General features: G+C 34.6%; 2 protein-coding genes across 2 annotated transcripts; both read right to left on the bottom strand.

The window, feature by feature from the left end:
- Positions 1–3,576: 3,576 nt before the first annotated feature.
- Positions 3,577–7,719, bottom strand: LOC145133021 (putative leucine-rich repeat receptor-like protein kinase At2g19210). The gene is made up of 9 exons (XM_079067967.1): positions 7,631–7,719; positions 6,985–7,507; positions 6,138–6,619; positions 5,914–6,046; positions 5,688–5,756; positions 4,944–5,015; positions 4,415–4,486; positions 4,065–4,291; positions 3,577–3,956 (listed from the first exon to the last, which is right to left on the bottom strand). Exons 1-9 carry the CDS (start codon positions 7,698–7,700, stop codon positions 3,847–3,849), a joined length of 1,758 nt encoding a protein of 585 aa, XP_078924093.1. The 5' UTR covers positions 7,701–7,719; the 3' UTR covers positions 3,577–3,846.
- A 5,361-nt stretch (positions 7,720–13,080) lies between these two features.
- On the bottom strand, positions 13,081–16,950 carry LOC145130825 (putative LRR receptor-like serine/threonine-protein kinase At1g51820). Its single transcript, XM_079065583.1, has 9 exons — positions 16,881–16,950; positions 16,219–16,741; positions 15,523–16,010; positions 15,297–15,429; positions 15,057–15,125; positions 14,858–14,929; positions 14,667–14,738; positions 14,273–14,562; positions 13,081–13,464 (listed from the first exon to the last, which is right to left on the bottom strand). The coding sequence occupies exons 1-9, from the start codon at positions 16,948–16,950 to the stop codon at positions 13,316–13,318; spliced, it is 1,866 nt and encodes a 621-aa protein (XP_078921709.1). The 3' UTR covers positions 13,081–13,315.
- Between the last annotated feature and the right edge of the window lie 6,517 nt (positions 16,951–23,467).

Raw genomic sequence — 23,467 nt, 5'->3', positions numbered from 1 at the left:
GGATTATAGAATTTTAAAAGATGTCTACATTATCATATAATTCAAAACAAACAATGTTTATACTAATTTATTATAAGATTTATTATATAAGAGATAACAACTTCATTGATATATTTAAAAAAACATATATTTGTAAAGATTTCAAATATATTGTTGTATCCTACGCAACACGCGGATATTCGCCTAGTTTAACATAAGTGAACTCACATAACCACTGTCAAATCATGATATTGGTCGCTGGAATGATCGGTGACCTCACTAAGGAAACTTCCGCCAACAAAAGATCAACAACATCAGTGCTAGCCTAGCTAGTCTTCAAGCAACAACTTGACTTGGGCTCCAACAATATGGACTGGTTTGGCTCCCCCACAATGGGCTGCTCCATCTTGCCCATTGTCGACATCTTTAAGCTAGTTTGGATCAGGCCTGCCAAATCCAAAATAGCAGATCCAGATTCAACCCTTAAGCCTACTTCGTGGTCCCTTCCCTGGCTTAGACATGGTTAGCACTTCATACCAAATAGAGCTATTTCTCTGCCATAATATTAATCTTGTTGGCCTTACAAGATTCAAGTGACAACAGGTGGTAAATGGATACCAAGAAAACTTCACACCTACACTCGGAGGTATCTTTGCTACTATTTAAAATAAACGTCTTTTCCGGATCCATTTAGTTTTAATTGGTAATGGATCCTAGATGCCTGTCATACATACGATCAGGAAACTATCCCATACCAAACCCTTACATACCATTTCATCTTCAAAATATCCTAATTACCCCAAACGTAATAAAAAATCTTATATTTGTTGGACAATTTACTTACATAAACACATGTTCTATTAAATTTGAGTAGTTTGGTTTCTCTATGGAGGATTACCAAACTTGACAAATCCTCCTCGTATTTAACAACTTTGGTGGTCTTTACCTTGTCATAGAAACAAAAACTTCTCTACGATCTCGACTTTTATGGGGAAAAAATAACATGTAGGTAAAAATGGAAAAAGTTTTGGAAAATAAAAAAGGCAAGTAGCTTAACTCGGATGCCTTTTTTGCTTTGAATCGTTAATTAGTTGATGAATGTGGGTGGATATATCTTTCTCAACCAGATTCTCTCGTGGATTTCATAATAAGGTCTTTATATGAATATGAAGGTGATTTGGGACAATTTTTATTCAAATAAAAACAAAGGTATGTGGAAGTAACATTATTGTATCTTGCAATGAACTTCATATCGTTTGTAATATCCAAAGAAAAAGTGGGAAATGGTCGTTTATCAGAAATTTGGAACATCCTTGGTTTGGTGAAGTCTTTTGCAATAACTTTCCTAGATTATTTTTTGTATTTCAGACAAGATACTAAATAATCTGATGATTAGTATTGTGAACTAATATCGAATCAATTGTAAGAAAGGTAGATGAAGGTTGTCATGTTGCCGAACAAATTAAAATACGATATAGAGTAAACGTCACAAAATGACTTTCTTGTCCATAAATGTTTTTACGTGGCTCTAGGGCTATAAGTTTAAGAGTAAAACCTCATTATTTAATGCATATTATTGTTCTTTCCATAAACTATGGAAGAACCGATAAATGCAAACTGAATACCTAGAAATGGGAAAGAATGACGCTTGATGTTCGCAGAGAGAAGATAATACATATCTTGAATTTTAGGGTGAGAAATACAGCTTTAGGAAAGCCATATGTATATCGGTTTAGGGTGAGAAATACAGCTTTAGGAAAGCCATATGTATATCGGTAGAAACCCATGGAGACTCCAAAAAGCATATAGAGCCATATTTATATTTGTAGAAACCCATGGAGACTCCAAAAAGCATGGGTCAATGACGGTGGCACACTTATACAACTCGCCACATGTCATACATGCAGCTGGTTTCTATTTAAACAACATTTTTTTGGAAGTTACTAGAAACTTCAGCGTACAAACTGCACCAGAATCACGCCATTTCACGAACATCATGTCTTACGTCCTTGACCCAACTAGGCATGTGTATCGGCTTGAACCATCCCTCAATCTTCACTAAATCCTTTGAAGGCTAAACAAAAGAAAAAGTCTTATAATTTCACTCTATGTTATTCAACCGACCAATGTGGGACAAAAGCAACATTGCCAACTTGTAATATTAACCTTCTAATGTCCAACATTATTTGCATTGGAAACGGACAAAAAATGTATGGTACATGTGGCCAATGCATATTGGGTTCGGGTTGGCATGGACAACCATGAAGGGGAACGGAGGAAACATAATGGATTGTGGCTTATTAGATTTTGTTGTTTTAAATGACAAAATATAGATGGAAGTGAGATCTTGAAACAAAAGGTGGATTATGGGTTAACTCGGTTGGAAAGTTTATAGACAATGATACTTAGGTTACGAGAGAGAATGCTACTAGATGAAACAAGTTGGTGCCTATTAAAACTAATATTTTGGTTTAACGTCTTGCGTTGGATAGATTAGCAACCATAATAAACTCATATAATAGAGAAATTGACTTAAATTCGACTTTATGTCCTATAAGTAATTTCCATATAAAGAGTAATGAACACTTATTTATCGATTGTTGTGTAGCATCCTCCGTTTGGCAACAATCTGGATATTGGTGAACATTGATATCATGATATGCCTAACATTGTCAATGTTATAGAATGGATCCGTTTGATGGATCATGTGGGACTTGAAGAGGCTCAAAGAAAGAAAGTGTTTGGATGTGGTTGTTATTACTACTCTATGGGTTATTTGGAGTTATCCAAATGCTTGGATATTTTTGCTACAAAAACCAAGAAAAAATATCATTTTTTTATAAAAATGAGACTCAATCTTACTTTTAGTTATTGAATAGAAGTGCTAATATAAAAGTGAATCGAATGGGATAATTTTGGGAAAGAAACCCACGTCTCGGCAAATTAATCGAAGTGGATGGTTACAAAAGCTATTGATGGCTATTTCAATTTCTTCTCTAGCTTACTAGTTGTTAATTAAAAAATTTCCGTACAAAAAAAGGTTTGTAGCTGACTTGCCAATCTTGCCAATGGGTGAGTCTGTAGGTTTAAACACTTTCCTACATGTTTTTGAGATTTGTTGCTTTCGACTTCAACAAGGCAAAGCAAAAGAAGCTCGAGACGTTAATCTAACTTATTGGAACTCTCGGAACATGGGAATTGGAAATGTTTGGTCGCCTCCTAAGATTATTGATGACATTCGGGTCTTGTCATATCCCTGGGTTAAAAATAGATGCAAAAAGGCAAGGTAGAAATGACGATGTAACCGTTAGATGCCTCTTATTTATTTGTGTATTCTTAATTCTTATTCTTATTGTGGCCCATATGTTGTGTGTTATTAGTTAGCCCATTTATATTTATTAGCCCAATCTCCTGTAGCCCATAAGTTGTGTGTTATTAAATAGCCCATTTAATTCCCCTTTTCCCTCACCTTCCCCAGTTCCCCTCTATTATATTAATCCCTTTTTTTTTTCTTTCTTTTCTATGTAATATATTTATATTTTTGTTCTAGTATCTTACTAGTTACTTTTGATATAACTTCAGGCCATCTCATCAAGGTAAAAAGAATGAATGGTTCATCTTTCTCGTATAAACATTGAAACAATCGCTCAAACACCGATGACCTTATTATCCCAACAACATAATATACCCTAAGTTTCTCACCACCAAAAGAAAACAGAATAATGCTTTTGTCACATTTTACAAAGAATGAAAAAAAAAAGGTACATTAAGATCTACGGTTCATCGTGGTTCAGTAGTCATGTTAATTTGTCCATATCGAGTAGTTTGGCCAGAATTATCAAGTAATGGTGAAGCTGATCCAAAAGTCTATTGCACTACTACAATATCGTTCTCATTTATTATTTCTTCACCGGTATTATGCACTATGGTGGAATCCCCGTTTGCTCCACCACCGGAATTCTCATTTGCTCCACTGACTATACGTCCAACAACAAATTATTATGATTATCATTCAAATTTAGCAACGAGACACGTGTAGCCAGATGTATACTATATATGATCAATATAAGCAAGACCTAACTAACCTGTAGCAGATGGCAGATTGGCATTGGTTGCTAGCTTGTTTTTCTTCTTAATAATGATAACAATACCAACGGCAACCCAGATGAGAAAGAACGCCGGGATTGTGGTGCCGAGTATTACCGGAAGCTTGCTGTTTTTCTTTTTCTTGCTGCCAGATACGTTGGTGGTGCTCCCCGGAGAACTCGAGCATGACTCACCAGATGCACACACAGAAGGATTTCCGGTAACACTATTCATAATTGACCAAAACAATATGGAAAACAAATTACATTACATAAAACGTTGTTATTGGAATGTCTCGTAAAAGCTAGAAGCAGATAATTAATATGAAAAGTACATAGAGCCAACTTACGTCAACTTCAATTTGTTGTTATTCGATAATGAAGTGGGTATGGGTCCACTAAACTGATTATCTGCCAAATTCCTACAAATAAGAGTCATACATCATAACATCAAAATCGGATAGGGTAGGGCGATTTTTTTTGGTCTTGTGAAGTAATTATGGAGATCTTGTTTTTTTTTTTTTTTTTTTTTTTTTAATAAAAGACTCTAATATAAAGATTTAAAGCTTAGCGTATCTAAAGTTGGAAAAATTATATCTTTGCTTTTCTTCAAAAGGTTGACGGTTTAAGTCTTGTTTGAAACATTTGTATAAGTAGTTATGATTAGATTAGGACATGTTAAAAGAAAAAAACAAACTTGATCAAATATAAAAATTTATAGACTTTTGTTCAACTGATCATGAGCCATTAGTATTTGATTCTGTTGTAAATCAATTCTTATAGACCAAATCAAAGAAATGTATAGGTTTATAAACACATATTGAGCAAATTGCAAGAAATGTATTTTGAACCAGCTTTTAGTTTAAAAAGAATAATTACAATTGTTGGAGATTAGGCATGGTGCCAAGGAAACCAGGAATTGTTCCAGTCAAGCTATTATTGTGCAAATCACTACAACCAAAAGAAACAAATTAAAATGAGTTATAGTAAAATTTGCATCTTATTATAGATTTCATTAATTAATGCATGCGTGTTGTTGAGTAATTGTTCAAATGAAAGCCATAAAAAAGTTATAATTATGAAAACAGGTCATTTGTAGACAATTGATTTCGTTTTTTTTTTTTTTTTTAATAGTTTTTGAAACTTGTTTTATCTAAAAAATAACCATATATAACTTTATCATCTACCGTGTGAGAAACTATCCATATATTTTAAGACAAAAAAAATTATGTTACAACTCTTACACGTCGAATGACCAATAGTCTTCCATCCAATTGTAAATTTTACATTGTAACATAAATTTGTTTTGTCTTAAAATATATCTATATAAATATTTAGTTTAAAAAAAATTATCAATCTTGAAATGTCTTTTAAAATAAAAAAAAACAGGTGTTAAAAATATGATTATTCAAATGTGATATTCGGTTCTCAAAGTTTCTAACTCTTTTGTGTTTATCATTTAAACTTAATTTTTCGAGGGATAAGATATATATAATGATTATAATCTATAAACGGTTTTTTAAAGAGTGAACTTTTCACTAGATATGAACCAATCTAATAGGTTAATTTGAGAACGATCTTTTATTAAACGAACAAATTTTGATTGTTACTTGTTAGACTCACATTATCTCGAGAGCATCCATATATCTAAGGTCCGGAAGGGAACCCGAAAGCTCGAAGCCATCAAGAAACCTGCAAAATTTAAACTTTTTAATCAATTCAATCAAGCTTCCTTTCCGTGTTGGAAATATAAGTAATCACAAATATTGAATGTGAGTGGATTATCAACTCAATCTTTACTATTTCTCTCGCTGTTTGTAATAAAATACCAAATTGAGAGATGATTTACAATGACGTTACGCGAGGTGGTGTGCTGTTACTACAATTGAGCCAATCCCATGAATACGGTGCGGGAAGGCACGGGTCACCGCTCCATTCTCCCAACACGCTGAATGCTTTTTGTAACAAAGCTAAACCCCCGACTGTTTTTCATTTAAAAAGGCAAACAACAAAATATAAAACAATATATCTTAACTAATTATGGAAAAAAAACATGTGAAAAATACTACCGACCATCATTGCTATGGGTTCCATCGGTTAAAACTTCACTAACATTGAAAGCCTCAATAGCGTTTATGAGAGGGGGGAGATCAGAATTCATAGTAGACATTAAAGAAATGTTGGTGATGGAATAGACGGTATAATTATAAAGGTAGCGTACAGTCATGCTCCCATAAGGTGGTAAAACTGGATCCGACATTGAAACACTTTTTAAAGCCGTTGTCTCGTAAAATTGAAATGACCTCTTTTCACCGGTAATGTCGAGGTTGGTAACTTCTGAGAAGTAAGTTGTTATATAGACTGGAATTTTCGATGGGGAAACTGTGCCCAAAAGTAATATATCGGCTGTGCTATCTACCGTGATTGCGTTTTCAAATATTCCCGATGGGGGATTATTGGTTCCTGTTGGGTCTATAAAAATTGCATTGTTTGTGAGCTTCTTGGTTCCAGCAAGGGCGGGTATCCATATTCGGTCATAACGATCTTGGGGGAATCTAGAATATTAACATTGCATTGTTAGAAATCAAAAGTCACATCAACATTCTATACTTTCCATACCAACATTGCCATTTAATTTCTAAAGTATATTCAACTCTATAAAGTTCAAGCGTTAGTCTTTTTTTTCCAATTAACCGTATCATGCACATTCAACTCCAAATTTATTGTATGCCAGGTTGACATATCTTTATGGTTGTTTTTAATGCATCAAACTTTTCTTTGTGAATGCTTTAAGAATATGTGTAAATCCGAGTATGAATATATTGTGAGATGACTCTCTCATGTTTCACATGGGACACATAGGTACCTTTTCTTTTAGAATTTAGTATGAGAAGTTTTGAGAAAGTTATGGAAAGCGTACCTTAAGATTCCACTTGCACCATAAGAAAACCTGCTAAGCAGGAACAAAGCTCGACTCTCATCCACTACTTTATAAACGTTTGAGTCGACACTACGAACTTCAAGAGCTGACATAAAAGGGAATTGACCGGACTTTGTTTGAGCCACACACACGCTAACGGTGTCTCCTTTTGCAACATAAGTGGCTTCGTACATTTGTAGCCCGCTATTCGTAGTCTTGACAGTTGTCCAAAAGTTGCCATCAAAGTGGAGATCAAATGTTGGAGGACTTGATAATCGGTCGTAGTTTCCATAATTAAAACTTGCTCTGACTAGCAACTTTTCCCCTCTTGTAACCGGGTTAGAATAACAGTTCTTTTTACGACTGGTGAAAACCCTGAGGGTGTCTAGCACCGTAGATATCGAGTTACTTGATTGAACCACTTGAGCAACCCCATTTGAGACTAGAGTTGTGTCCGGCATCCAAGATATTGCGTTACCATCAACGTAGAAGTCTGATGCCCCACAATTTACGCTCCAAAACACTAGCATTATATTCAACGATAGTAAAATTTAACATCAAAATAACATATAAATGTAAAACGTAGTCAATGAACAAATTAAATGTCAAACATGGACTCACAAAATCAAGAAAAAGCTATATTTACCTTGACCAGAAACCAAAAATGTAAGTAGAGGCGAGAGCAGAACTGAAACCAAAATGAAATGCCCATCCATTGTTACGAGTGTTTGAAGCTTAATTTGTGAGCTTTATCCATCTCATTTGTTGACTTTTACGGGAAGACTTTCGTTTGCAGGGTTATTTTTTGTCAAATCCAAAATAATACTAATTTGAGCCTAAAACGTGAATATGACTTTTGTGAATAATTAAATAATAATGATAAACTATCTGACAAATTTTGTTAGTTTAAGTTGTCTAAAAAACTTGTTATTGCATGTTCTCTTGTGCGTTGCTTGAAGTGTCCATCTAAAAGTATATAAGGTGTCCATAATATAACCAACTAACCAAGTGGTGACTGTGGTGTGGTGTTTATAAATATATATAGGTATAAGGTAGAATCGCCCTTGTGTGATAGGTAACTCAAGCAAAACGTTTGAATATTATCAAACGTTAGTTGTGTAACTGAATTTTTTTGACAAAATATATAGCAAAATGACTTTCTTAGACGAAACTTCCAACAATATTCCATTTGATGACCAAAATATTTAATATTATAACTGGTTATCTAATATGTAGTAGCAAATAAAGAAATAAAACAGTGGGTACCTTGTAAGACCTCCCACTTATATAACAATATAAGAATATTCCTCTGTCTACTTTTTTATCAACATGTTGGTTAGAGGAGAAGCTTAACTTTTTTTTTTTATTATTTAATGAACGGAGGAATTTTATAACAAATATAAACTAACAAGACGTTAGAACAAACAATAAACAAGAAACAATTTAATAAAGGAGAAAACGACCATGGCGAACAATCTAGAAGCTTGTACTTCGATCTAATATTGATCCAAATAAAAGCAATAAATTGAATATCACCCACCGTCTTCAAAAGAATAGTTCTAATTTTCATAAAAATTTGTTTGTTCCTCGCCTTCCAAATCAACCAGAAAGCATTGTAAACAAGTAAGCATCTAAAAAAAGCTTGTTTCTTGTTAGGGAAGGGAGCATTTAAAGTCATACAAAGATCAAGGAAATTATATGGAATCAAAGGTAAAAGTAGAGACCATGAAACCATCAACCTCCACACCAATTTATAGAGCCGGTCCAAAGATTTTCCATGCCCCAGACGATAAAGGTTAAAGATGCCCTATGTTTAAGTATGATATGATGATACTAATTACTAAAGCAAAACAATTAGAAATATATTTAAAATACATATATTCAAACAATAAATCCATGACGAGAAGGGACTAAAATACCAATAAGAAAAGCTTACAACACACACAACACAAAGAGATATATATATGAATCGTTAAATCTACAATAGTTTCACATCCAACCAATGTGCCTTTACAATAGAAACAACGAATTAAATCTACAAGATAATTTAAAATAAATGAGTCACTAGTTTTTCACATCCAACCAGGTTTGGATAATAGATAACTTCCAAGAGAGTTGATCAAGATAAAAGGAAAACTTGGTGCTCATGTAATTAATAATCCTGTTAAGTAGACAAAGATTCAAATAATATGACATCTGTAAAAATTTCTAAAAACACATGATGTGATTTCAAAATTATATTAGACAGATAAAATGTATATATATATATATATATATATATATATATATATATATATATATATATATATATATATATATATATATATAAAATTGAAAGTCAAACAAAATTCTAACTAGAAGTCCGAAAGAGTCAATTTAATTCACTAATTCGGGCATATTAGTATGATGTACTACTGTCCCTTACTAAATCAAACATAATTTCATTTTGGTTGTAATTCCAAGTTTGATTATTTCACTTTAAACTCAAACATAATGCCCCAGGAGCCTAAAATAATAACCAAAAGTCTTCTTTTATCAATTATAAGTGAAACCAAAATTGTCTATAGTGCTAAACAAATCTTTCTATCTAATTACAAATGAAACCAAGATTAAAACCCTCAAAGTAAAAATCCATTCTATCATGTACTATCATCATTTCTCAAATCTTCAAATGATTCAAATCTTCAAGTTTCAACGTAAATTCAAGACAACCTCATACCTGTACCGAATCAGGGGACTGAGAATTGGATTAACTTTTTGCACTTGAGATGGCCGATGAAGGATTAAATGATTTCTAATGAAAAATCAAACATATTATCAATGATACACATTATCAAACCAGATTTGAGAACTCATAAATTAAGATTTTTTTTCTTCTAACTGTATTGATACTTGATAACCGGCTACTTCGATTTTCCTTTGTATAATTACCATCATTGAGAAACAAATTTAATATACAGAATTGGATTGAACCTATAAATATAAGATAATTTTCATAACATGGACATACCCGCACTCAAGATTCCGATGAGATGTGATCGTGGTGTGTTGCGAGTTGCGACCATTTTGTTTACCTATACATACTAACATTTTAAATCAAAGCCAATCAGAGAAAGACTCCTTGATCTAGGTGTGTTGCGAGTTGCGACCATTTTGTTTACCTATACATAGAAGCGTGTGACGTGCTCGTATCTTTTAGCCGCTCATCTGATTTCGGATTTTTAGTTTAGCGCCCTTACAACATCTGAATGGACTTATTTTGCTTGCTAGCTCATTAAACTTGGCCAAAATAAAAGATGAACACTTTGCAGACGTAGAAAATCTGATGACCCTCAACCCATTGTTGCCCTGGGTCGTGGCCCAGTTCGCCCTCCCCATGGACTGGCCCTGGACATATTAAAGTATGATGTGCGTTTTCATGGATTAACATACTTTTCATATTTTTCCTAAAATAACTAGAGTGAGATTTTTAAAGAAAGTTCTAGTACTTTTATGTCATTATACTTTTAATGAGATTATGTCCTATCAAATCAGTTCGGCTAACGACCCTCCACCATGCAAGGGAGCGGTGGGTGAGAGTAGACACCTCATGACGGTCATTTTATAGGTCGCTTCCTTATACCCCCCTTATAGTATGACTTTGTGAATTAGGTGTACTAGCGATTTGATTGACTTGTCTTATACATATAATATATTAAACTTGTAATAGTATATATAAGGTGTATTTTAAAACTTTTTAAAATACAAGGTTTAAATATTAATTATCTAAATTAAACCTTTTTAATTAATTAATATTACACCAATTATGATTTATCTTTGTCTTTTAATTAACCAATTAATTAAATTAATTAAATCATCTAGGGATTAAATAATTATTTAAATTAAACAATTAATAAAATAATTCAAAATTAATCTTAATCCAACCCCTCCTAATTTTTGAAAATAAGGTTGGGTTTATCAGGTTTTAATTATTCAAATTTTAAGGCTTTTAATATAAAAAAATTAAGGAAACAAGATAAAACCGTAAAAAGGCTCCCCCATTTTCGAAAATAGGGTTACGGAGGCTAGGGTTTCAAGAAACCCTAGCAAAGTCGAAAATATGGCCATTAGGGTTTAATTTCTATAAACCCTAGTTTTTGATCTATTCACTATTATACACAATCAAATAAAAAAACTATGGCTCTTATACCACTGATAGGTTTTTATAGGTTATAATTAAAACAGGTGACGGAAAAACTTAACCCTTAAGTTCGCATGCACCCTATTTGGATCTAAGTTTTATCTATTGATAGTAAGAATCTATGAACATCAAGAACCCTAGAGAAACCCTATTATAATCGAAATTTACAAAGGGATTAGGTTTTACATACCTTATGATTATTATTATAAATAATCAATCAAACCATTCTTCAATAAGCTCTTAGAAAGCAAGCACCAGAAATCTAATGCATCTGATGGTTTGTACCCAAACCCAAGCAATTAGAACACTTAAGGAGAGAGGAGAGGGGAGAAGATTCTTCGGCAATTCCTTTTGTATGAATGGTGGCCGAAACTTATAAGGCTAAGGCCCCTATTTACAGCTGATGAGAAAACTCTAGATAACCCTAATTTGAAATAAAATTATATTATTTCAAATCTTGACTTTATTTAGTTTCCTTATTATTCATATTATCTATATGGAATAATCTAGAAACCCTAGGGAGACTCTAAATTTTCGGCCAACCCTATAATATTCCAGACTCATTCTCTTGTTCAACTATTGAATAATTACAACTTAGGTCCTTGCACTTTTAATTAATCCAATTAATCCCAAAATTAATTTCAATTAATTTTTAATTAGTTATTAATTAAACAATATTATTTCTAATTAATATATTAGTTTCATAATATATTAACAAATTATTTATTGCTATTTATTAATCATATAATAAACCAATAAATCAGTCTCTCTCTCAAAAAGCCATTCTAGCCAATTACTAGTTTTGAGGGCAACCCAAAAGGATTTTGCTTTTAATTCAAGTATATACCAATTTAGTTATTGGCTTAGATACCTAATCCAACACTTGAGACACTGAAGGTTTGGCTTTAGTCCTAGTGACATAGCCCCATATATTCTTCCCATGAAGGAAGTTCTTCATAACATAGCTCCAATAAGTGTAGTTCTTTCCATCTAATCGAGTACTGATTGATTGAAGGGTATCATCCTTTCCAGTCATGTTGGCAAGAGATAAATAACCATAACAATATACAAGCAATCAAAGAACAAGAACAACAAACCAACGGAAGCAACCAATCGAGCAGCAAGAAATCGAACAGCAAACCTTAGAATTCGAACAACAACAACAAACTAACAATAACAACAAGTGAACACTAATAAGAAAACGAACATCAACAATAAACGAACATCGGTAGCAATAGCAAGTGAACACTAACAAACTAGAACAACAAACCAACATAAGCAACCAATCGATCTGCGTCACAGATGACTGCTACCAAACCTTCTAACATATCAAACCTCCACTTTGATACCATGATAATAGAGCGATATTATTATTGAAAGAGAGAAAATTTACAAGATGAAAAGCATAAAGGCTACAAAAAAAGGAGAATAAATATTAGCTAAGACCAAACTCTAATGGGCTAAAGCCTAAAGGGCCCATAAACATGTAGGATAACAACATATAGGATAACAAGGAGAAAATTGCATCAAGAAAAAATGTTATTGAGTCGATTTCTTGAGCAACAAGTTTGCAAGGGTTCAGAGCATATATAATCAACATGAAGTGGGCTACATTTTCCGGTCGAAGGTTCTTAAGGTGGATCGTTGGCATGACATGGTTAGTAGGCCTGGACATTACATGGTATTTTTTTATGTTTGGAAAACTAACCACTCTTGAGGCATGCATACATGTATGAGAGTGGTATACAGTTCCTTTAAGAGTTCTTATCTTTGTTTGTACAGCCTCTACATGTATGCCTATATGGTTATATCTATGTGCCTTCAAAAGCATCTACGCAGATGGTGTATTGTTGTATAGTCCTTATTCCCACATCAAAAACAATGAACACGAGGACATGTAGACTCTTTGAGCCAATAAAAGTTATGGTTGTTAAGTATCAAGTTGTGCACGTTATCTCATGAACGTGAAAATAATGAGTGGTTTCTCTTTCTTATATGTTACCATTGAAACAATTGCTCAAACACATACGACCTAATATCCAACAACACAATATGCCCCACGTACTCACCACTAAACAAACAGAATCATGCATTGTTGTCCCATTTTAGACATAATTAAAAAAACACTAAGATCTACGTCTGATTGTGGTTTTAAGCTCCTGTTTGTCCGTTCACATCGCTACTTTTACCAGAATCATCAAGTAAAGGTGTAGGTGATGATCCGAAATTTTGTGGCACTCCATTCATCATTTCTTCACCGATTTTATTCAACCAATTGGAATTCTCATTTGCTCCACTGGCTGTATGCATGCCATAAAACGAATTAATATGATTAACTAACAATCAAACTTAATAGCATAAATCGTTGTTGGTGATTTCGTGTTATCAACATATTTTAGTGTAATTATATTTACTATCGAGACAAACTGAGTTTGGTTTACTATTTAAGGTTGGAGGTGTGGGGTGTACACTCGAAGTAATAAATGTAAACTCAGAAATACGGAGGTTAAGGGGTAGTTCCCATGGGTACGGGGTTCCAAGGGACAACGCCCCTTGTGGGGTCCAAGGAGCTCTGCCCGTGGCGTTGGTTCCGCCAAAATAGTCAATGACATGATGATGATGTGATAGTTGGTTATATCTAACTATCCTTTTGGTACCATTTTGTGTACAACCAACTTAAACGCCATCTTCCTTCTATAAAAGGAAGATGGATGTTCCATGGAAAGGGTTAACACTTTTGATATCCAAAGTTGATTCTGTGAGTCTATCTGTCTCTCAAAAACGCAAAATAGCAAGATATTTTTCTATGTTTCGAATTTGTAACTGTCGTTCTTGGATTATCCCAAATCAGATTCCGTGATACCCCATGTTCTTGGATTATCCCAAATCAGATTCTGTGATACCCCATGCAATAGGGTCGAAATCACAGTGTGATTTTGGAAAGTAATTACAATCATGATTTTTGAATTATCCAAGTTTATATTGATATTCTTAGACCCAAAATCTAACAATTGTCACAATGATCAATGAAGAAATGATGAATGGGGCACTTGCGATTGGCCAAATATATACTATTAATACTATAGTCTATATATAAGCAACGCTAACCTGTAGCAACTGGCTCAGTATTGTCTTTGACTGCTTTCTTTTTCTTACGCAAAATGACGATCACACCGACAGCAATCCAGATAAGAAAGAATGTCGGGATTGAAGTGCCGAGTACTGCTGGTAGCGAGCTGCTTTTCTTCTTCTTCTTGCTGCGAGATATGGTGGTGCTCCCCGGAGATGAACTCACAGTCCCCGGAGATGAACTCACAGTCCCCGGAGATGAATTGACAGTCCCCGGAGAAGTTGCACATGACTTACCAGATGTACACACCGAAGGATTTCCGGTGACACTGTTCATAATCCGGAAAAATGGAAGATGAAAGCTTATTTACAGTGCATGCATGTAAAATAAGAGAATTAACAAATGACAAGTTAAGAGAATCATCCAACTTACGTCAATCTCAATTTGTTGTTATTTGATAATGAAGTGGGTATGGGTCCACTAAACTCATTATTTGCCAAATTCCTATAAATAAAAGTTAATTAGATAATTTTCTTATAAGTCATTGCTTACTGCTTAAATTTATAATAATAAAATATATAGTTACCGATCAGTACTAATTATAAATAATAAAATATACTTACAGTTGTTGGAGATTAGTCATGGTGCCAAGAAAACTAGGAATTTCTCCATGCAATGTATTATTGTGCAAGTCACTGAAAACCAGAGAAAACAAATATTTTCTAAATTAAAATGCTTAAAGTCAAATCAATATAACAGGTTAGAATAGGTCGGCTTCAAATGTTTGGTTAACAACTAGCAAAATCCGATTGTTAGACTCACATTATCTCAAGAGCGTCCATGGAACTAATGTCTGGAAGTTCACCCGAAAGCTTGTAGCCGTTGAGATACCTGTAAAATTTAAATTGTTCATATGATTCAGTCAAGTGTGAAGGAAATAAATCCGTCACAAACATAGTAAGTGATATTGTGAAAAGATTACCCCTCACAAATAAACACTTTTAGAAGGGTATCTTTTTTTTTTCTTACAATACAAAACCAGTCAAGGTTGAGAACATTTACAGCGAGGTTATGCGAGGTGGCGTCTCATTACTGCAATTTAGCCAGTCCCACGAATACGGTGCGGGAAGACACGGGTCGCCGCTCCATTCTCCCAACACATCAAATGCGGTTTGTAACAAAGCTAAAGCCGCAACTGTTTTTCGTTTAAACGAACCAAATAAAAAATATAATAAATAAACTTTATCTTAAAAAATCCAAAAAGAAAAAATTCGGAAATACTACCGACCATCATTGCTATCGGTCCCATCGGTTAAAACTTCACTAATATTAAACGTCTCGATGGCGTTTATGATAGGTGGGAGGTCAGAATTAGTAGTAGCAATTAAAGAAATGTCTGTGATGGAATCCACTGTGTAATTATAAAGGTAGCGTACAATCATGGTCCTGTAGGGTGGTGAGATTGGATCTGATATTGAACTACTTGATGAAGTTGTCGTCTCGTAAAACCTAAATGACCTCAGTTGACCAGTAAGGTCGAGATTGCTAACTTCTGAGAAGTACATTGTCATAGACACGGGAGTATTCAAAGGGGAAATGGTTCCCAAATACAAACTATCGGACGTGCTGTTTACTGTAATTGCGTTTTCAAATATTCCCGATGGGGGGTCATTGGCTCCAGTGGGGTCAATAAGAATTGCGTCGTTTGTGACTGTCTTTGTCTTGGTTCCACCAAGAGCGGGTCTCCATATTCGATCATAAGGATCTTGTGGGAATCTGAAATATAAACGTTGTTAAAAGTCAAAAGTCGATCACGATAAGTTAGAAGTTTTCACTGGTGAGAATCTATATAATATTATAATATGACATCAATTTCATTGTTTTTATGGACATTTTGATTTATGGCTCTCATATATAAGATAAAATTTATCTTTTTTAATTTGAAAAGTTAACTACTTAAAAAGAAAGTTTTTGAAAATCGTACCTTATGATTCCACTTGCACCATAAGAAAACCTGTTAATCAAGAACAAAGCCCGATCTACATCAACTTCGTTATAAACATCTGAGTTGACACTGCGAACTTCAAGAGCCGACATAAATGGGAATTGACCGGACTTTGTTTGAGCCACACACACACTAACGGTGTCTCCTTTTGTAACATAAGTGGCTTCGTACATTTGTAGCCCGCTATTCGTAGTCTCAACAGTGGTCCAAAAGTTTCCATCAAAGTGGAGATCAAAAGTTGGAGGACTTGACAATCCGTCATAGTTTCCATAATTGAAACTCGCCCGAACTAGCACTTTTTCACCTTTCGTAACTGGGGTAGAATAACAGTTCTTTTTTCGAGTGGTGAAAACTCTAAGAGAGTCTAACACAGTAGATATCGAGTTGGGTGACTGAACCACTCGAGCAAACCCATTTGAGATTAAAGTTGCATCTGGCATCCAAACCATTAGGTTACCATCGGTGTAGATTACCGATTCCCCACAATTTACGCTCCAAAACACTAAAATCACATTCAGAAAAAACAGATTAATGTTAAAAGGTAAATATGAAGCCAGATTTTTAAACCTCAAGTGGTGCATGTGTGATTTTTTTATTATCAATGAATGAAGAAAATGTTAAACGATTCTGGTGAGGATTACCTTGACCCGAAACGGAAAGTGCAAGTTGAGATAGGAGAAGAAGCCAAAACAAAATGAAATGTGTAGCCATGATTATGACTTATGAGAGTTTGAAGCTTGATTTGTGAGGTTTATATACTGGCACTCATTTGTTGACTTTAAAAAGGAAGACTTTGGACTTGGAGGGCCTTAAATTTGCTTATTATCGTTTTTATGCATGCATGTGTGTGGTATTCGCTGTTAAATGAGAAGTAGTAACAAATAAATTATATAGTTTATAACAATTAAAGAATATTCGTCTGTCTATTTTTGAATAACTTGATTAAAGGAGAACCTCAAATTTGCTTATTGTCGTTTTGTATGTGGTATTCGCTGTTAAACTTAAATGACAAGTGAGGTTGTTCCTTAATGATATTGATATTTCTTTCAAAGATATTGTATGTATGAAAATCTTATTGCTTATTGGCTGTAAGTTCTAGTAGATCAATGATGTTGACTTTGGTGGCATCGTTAACGTTTACTTTGATGAGTCAACTATCGGAAAATACGCATTTGCCAGGCGACTCCTTGACAAAAATGAAAAAAGATGAACTGAAAATGAAAAAAAAAATTATTTGAAACAATTATTTGCAAAAGATTTAAAAGTTATTTAATCTGCTATAAGCCTATAATCTTATTGAGGGTTACTGCCAAGTTAATGTTAAAAATAATAAATAAATAAATAAAATAAATTTTTATCCTAATAAAAGAATAGGTTTAATCTTCTATTGACAAGTGTCATATAATTAGAGTTTGTCATTAATGTTATATATCACCAATTATGCCATTTGTTAACCTATTAATTATCCATTTCAAATTTTAAATTTCCACTATAATTACATTAAATTAATAATTGATTATCCATTTTAAATTTTAAATTTTAAATTTTCCATTCTAATTATATTAAATTAATAATTGATTCTTCATTTTTAATTTCAAAATTTAAATCTTCTCACTCTAATTATATTAAATTCAAAACATTAAATTGAAAAATAAAATACAATTAATACAGATTATAATATGATATAACTTCAAGTATTTATTTAAATCAAAATTATAATTTTATATTACTAAAAAATATCTCTTAATTAATAATTTATTTAAAATAACTGATTAATAATTTTAATTTTTTAATATGAAAATTTAATTAATTTTATAACCGTGTTTCTCTCGGGTTATAAACTAGTTACTCTAATAAATGAAAATCTTTTTGCCACATGTCACACTATTATTGATTTTGCTACATGTCATTTTGTGGTTATTTTCAATTAATTTTTTTCCACATGGCATTTTATGGTTTTTTTTTATTTTATTTCCACATAATATTTAAATGTAATAATTACAATAAATGTAATAATAAATGCATATCAATTTCATTAATATACTTCTTACTAATTTCAAAATTTTTAAATTAATGTTTCATTAGTTTCTTTTGTTTATTTATCTAAATTATTTGTTTAATTTAAAAGAAAAACAAACAATTTAATTTTAATAATTCAATATTTTTCTATTTTTTTCTTATAAATTCAAACTTCTCAAATGTTTAGAATTTCAAATTTTTTTCTTTATAATGAACCTATATAATAAATGAGTCTTTTTTATTATACTTTTTATAGAAAAACTGATTGGAGATATGAAAGACGAGTAAAGTAATCATCTCTAATATATTGTAGAGTTTTGTCAAGGGGTGCTAGGAAGCCTTCCGTTTTATTACTTTTCTACATACAAAGCCCTTAAAGTAATTCAGATTTTGGAGTACTAGAGGATAATGATTAAAAATACTCCTCTTGAAAATTTCCACCAAAAACCCCAAAAGTTTACCGCTATATGAAGTTTTGGAGTGTTGTCAAGAGTGTGCAAAATGATGTCAAATGTAATACGGAGTACGTAATTTTTATGGTTCTTAGGTTTTAATTGAATGTTATGTATTTTTTATTTTAAACTAGTAAGTGAACCCACATGTTAGTTCTTTTTTTGGTTTTTTCTATTTTGAAGTGGGCTTTTTTGTTAGGCCCGCATTTTTATTGCATGTTGGTAAATGTTTGATCTTTTTTTTCGGTTTTCTCTTGTTTGAAGTGACACATTTGGCATTCTAATCTAAAAAGTATGTATTGTTATTGTTGATGTTGGTAAATGCTCTTTCACATTTTTTTTTCTTGTTTGAAGTGGTCTTTACTATAAATTGAAAAAGGCTATGTTGGGAGCATATTAACGATATTCGGAATACTAATCGGAAAGCATGATTTTTTTGAACGGCGAATAATGATATATATTAAAAAGCATGGATAAGTAAAAGCATTTTATTTCATCAGAAAGCAACACATCATATATAAAAACATATTGGAGGTTAGGTAAAGCCCATCAATGTGATGTTGACTAAACACGACCATACATAATTGTTTTAACATCAAAAACAAATGAAATCAAAAGTTGGGATGGTAGATACAGGGTTTTGGTTGTTGGGAAAAGATTGTGTTTTGATCGGTGCCGAAGACGCTTTTACGAATGATTTTGTAAAAAAAAAGGATTCAAGTCAAATTTGTAAAAAGCTTTGATATAGCTACATCAAAAGTTTTTTTTCTCCAGGTGGCATGCCCTAATTCCTGTAAAAACAAAACACACACATCATCAACACATATTTTTATCAAAACCCTAAATCAGATATTCAAAAAAAGTTTAAGAGTTTTACTTTAAGTTTTAACAACTAACAATATACCTTTTAGGAGATTTCATAATCTCGTAATAAAACATGAAAATGTAACACCCAGTTTATTTATTTAATAAATAAATAAATAAATGATTTTACAGTAGCCCTAAAATCAATAATTATATAGCAAGGTGTTGGTCTCGAGGAGCTAATCGTTATAATTTTAGAGATTTGGGGGTTAAAATGTAAGTTTCGAATTTATTTTGTAAGTAATTGCGAAGGCAGGGACCGCTTTTTATATTATTGGGATTTATTATGAAAAGATTTATGGAAATAGGGGCTAAGGAGTAAGTTTGGGTTTTCGTTGAAAATAATTGTAGAGGGAGGGGCTGTTTAGTAAAATATGAGACTTATTTTGTAAGGGATTTTCAGGTTTGGGGTTGAAAACGTAAAATATGGGCTGAGCTTTAAGAAAAAAGAGAAGGAAGGGCCGATTCTGCCATTTCGTTATAATTTGTTTGGAAGCGGGATTTAAACCCGATAAGCCTCTTACCCTCATGTTTCATTGGCAAACCCTAAGCCTTGCTCTTGAGATCGGCCGCCGCTGCCCTTGGAACACTTCCAGCCGCCGCTGCTTCAGGAACGCCGCCAGCGCAGCTCCGCCGCCGGAGGTGTCGTGCGCAACCGAAATGGCCGCCAAAGATCGAGAACTGAGTAATTTTTGTGGTTGCGTGGTCGTGTGCGGTCAGGAAACTGTGGGTAATTCGTCTTCTATATATCTCTCTCTTCTCCTTCGCTCTTATTAGTGGCCTGATGCCACGATCGTCGGTGGTTGACGCCGGTGGCCCCATGGCCGCCGTTTTTGGCTCGTTCCAGCCTCCTCAGCCGCCTCGCCGGTGGTTGAGAGCCGTGATTTCATGGTTGGAATAGATTAGTAGTGTTGTTGGACCCGTGAAGTGATTGTGGGAGCTTGATTGGCCCGAAAACCCGAGGAAAAACCACCATGGCTGCCAACCATGGTGGCTGCCACCGTTTCATCTCCTTCTGTCGCCGCCAGCCACCATGTAGAGGTGGCTGTGGGCGTGAATTGTGTTGTGTATGACGATATCTTGTAAGAATAATGCTGTGAAGATATTTGCTTGCCCAGGAATCGGATGGAAACTCGTTCCCGCCGTGCTGCCGCCGCTGTTAGCCACCATATCAGATGGTTTTGGGCTTCCGGGTGCGTTTACATGAATACTTGGAGTACCTTAGTGTTGTGTGGACCGAAGATCATAGTCACCACCACCATGAGGTGGTGGCTGCCTCCGCGTGTACCGCCACTGACCACCACGAGGGTGGTTGCGTGTGTGTGTTTATTTTAGTGTAGCGTGTGTGTGCGTTTATTTTTAGTATTTTCTTTGTAATTGTAAAAATGAAATAATGGAAAGAAATTGAGAACCACCACCTTAGGGTGGTGGCTGCCGCCTCTTGCCGCCACCGACAGCCGTGTCGGGTGGCGGTGTGCCTCGTTGTATGGTGACTCGTTTGTGGTGTTTGGACAAGGGGCTAAGAAACCCTAATGGGCCCAATGAGGCTTAATGGGCTTAATGAACCCTAAGGGGCCCAATGAAGCTTAATGGACCTAAAAGCCCAAACAGATGATTAATGGGCCTAGTAAAACCTTAATGAGTCTAGTTAACCTTAATTGATCAAAAGACATATCAATTGGGCCTAATGGACTAAGATGGGGTTGGAAACCCTAATTAGGGTTTAGAAAACCCTAATTGTGAGTATTTGGGCCTTAGACTTATTGGACCCACTTTTGGGCCATTGAGGTTGGATTGTGTATTAAGCCCAATTTTACCATATCATTTATCTAGTAGAGTAAAGGACTTAATGGATTAAGTCCTTAATGGGTTAAGTAAGAAACACTTAACCCTAGTTATCATTTTGTAACATCCCAAAATTCAAGACCAAAAATTTCGTTTTAATTAAGTTATTATATAAAACCATCAGTATAAAAACATTCATATTAATATATCATGTCAAAACCAAAGTGTCAATAATCAAGACATATTATCATAAAACCATATCAGGGTGTAATCCCAAAGATCTCATGTGCGGAAAACATAGTGTGATGCGCTGTGATCAAGCCGGCTCCTTTCCTTTGAAAACGAGTACATGGAACCAAAATTGTAAACCGTAAGCACAAAGCTTAGTGAGTTCCCCCATCATACCACATACCATACAATCACATAGCATACATACTGCCAGGCAATTCTGGGGTGCCCGACCTACCCGGTCCGGCCATTCTGGGGTGCCGACCTACCCATGTCAAGCCATTCTGGGGTGCTGACAAACCCATGTCGAGCCATTCTGGGGTGCTGACCTACCCGTGTCAAGCCGTTCTGGGGTGCTGACCTACCCATCGGTCGTAACAACCGAAGCTCGGGGACTATTCCACCCCCTACAGCTACTATCACATATATCATAACATAAACATATTATCAGACATATTTGGGGTGTCCGAACTACCCTTCGATCCTAACAACCGAACTTGGGGCTATTCCCCTCCTACTACCGCTATCACATATATCATATCATGCCAGCATATAAACATATCATCATATACTGTCAGACATATCTGGGGTGCCTGACCTACCCTTAGGTCCTAACAACCGAACTCTACTACTATCATATATAACATATCATGCCAGCATATAACATATCAGGTAGTAGCAAACCTGGATGATATCACAAAGACAATCATCTAAGATACAACTCCTACTGGTGGGCCGGCATTGTGGCCGTAGACCCACCGCTACTGGAAGGTAACTCACCTCACACTGCTGAAGTCCCGTAGACACAATCCCACAATGCTGAAGTCCCGCACACTCAACCCCAGCTGCTGGATGACAGATTCCCGAACTGTCAACACCAAAATAACACCCAATTAATAATTGGGTTCCACTACATAATCATAAGTACGTTCTTTGGGTAATTACCACATTACCCCTAGCTTGGCTTATTCAAGCCCAAGGCCCAATCCATAGGCCCCAAGTCAATTAGGAATCAAAGCCCAACACATGGCCCAATTTTCCAAATTGGGCCTAGGCCTATACATGGTCTCATTCTAAGGCACAACATCATATAATCATTAAGGCCCAAACTATGGCCCATCTATGGCCCAATTTTCCAAATTGGGCCCAAACCCCTTACATGGGCCTTACCCTAGGCCCATTAAATTATTCTAGTCCAATTGCTTGACCTTGGATGGCCCATTAATAATCCCATCATCAAGGCCCAATAAAGAGGCCCAACAATAAACCCAAGTGAAATTAGGGTTTCACATAAAATGATGATTAGGGTTAAGTTTCCTACTTAACCCATTAGGGACTTAATCCCCTAAGGACTTAATCCATTAAGTCCAATGTTGCTTAGATTAATCTTTGCCAATGATTATTATTTAATATTTCAAGCTATTAGATAATTCCCGTGTGTGTGTCCCGATTAATTCTCAAAATTAGGGTTTCATTGCATTAGGGTTTTCCAAACCCTAATTAAGGTTTCCAACCCACATTAGTCCATTAGGCCCAATAGCTAAGTCATTAGATCCATTAGGGTTCACTAAGCCCATTAGACACATGTTTGGGCTTTAATGTCAATTAGGGCTTTATTGGGCCCATTAGGGTTTTAGTCCCTTGTCCAAACATCCCAACTGAATCACAACACAACTAAGCACACCGCCACCCGACACGACGTCCGGTGGCGGTAGGAGGCGGCAGCCACCACCCTACGATGGTGGTTTGAGTTCCATTTCATTATTCCAATTTTTACAATTACAATGAACTCACGAAATAACACACACACACACACACTATACTAAAATAACACACACACACACATAACCACCTTGTGGCGGCCGGCGGTGGCGCATGGT

The sequence above is a fragment of the Lactuca virosa genome, chromosome 8 (genome assembly GCF_052849685.1).
Source record: "Lactuca virosa cultivar CGN04683 chromosome 8, Lactuca_virosa_CGN04683_v6, whole genome shotgun sequence".
Classification (NCBI taxonomy): domain Eukaryota; kingdom Viridiplantae; phylum Streptophyta; class Magnoliopsida; order Asterales; family Asteraceae; genus Lactuca; species Lactuca virosa.
This window is presented reverse-complemented; position numbering and strand designations above follow the sequence as displayed.

Coding starts and splice junctions, on each gene's coding strand:
- LOC145130825 (XM_079065583.1), bottom strand. CDS start 16,950: ATGGCTACACATTTCATTTTGTTTTGGCTTCTTCTCCTATCTCAACTT. Junction 15,430..15,522: donor TGGGACCGATAGCAATGATG/GTCGGTAGTATT, acceptor AACGAAAAACAG/TTGCGGCTTTAGCTTTGTTA. Junction 14,563..14,666: donor AACAACAAATTGAGATTGAC/GTAAGTTGGATG, acceptor GATTATGAACAG/TGTCACCGGAAATCCTTCGG.
- LOC145133021 (XM_079067967.1), bottom strand. CDS start 7,700: ATGGATGGGCATTTCATTTTGGTTTCAGTTCTGCTCTCGCCTCTACTT. Junction 7,508..7,630: donor ATTTTTGGTTTCTGGTCAAG/GTAAATATAGCT, acceptor ATATAATGCTAG/TGTTTTGGAGCGTAAATTGT. Junction 4,487..4,943: donor ATGCCTAATCTCCAACAATT/GTAATTATTCTT, acceptor TCTTATTTGTAG/GAATTTGGCAGATAATCAGT.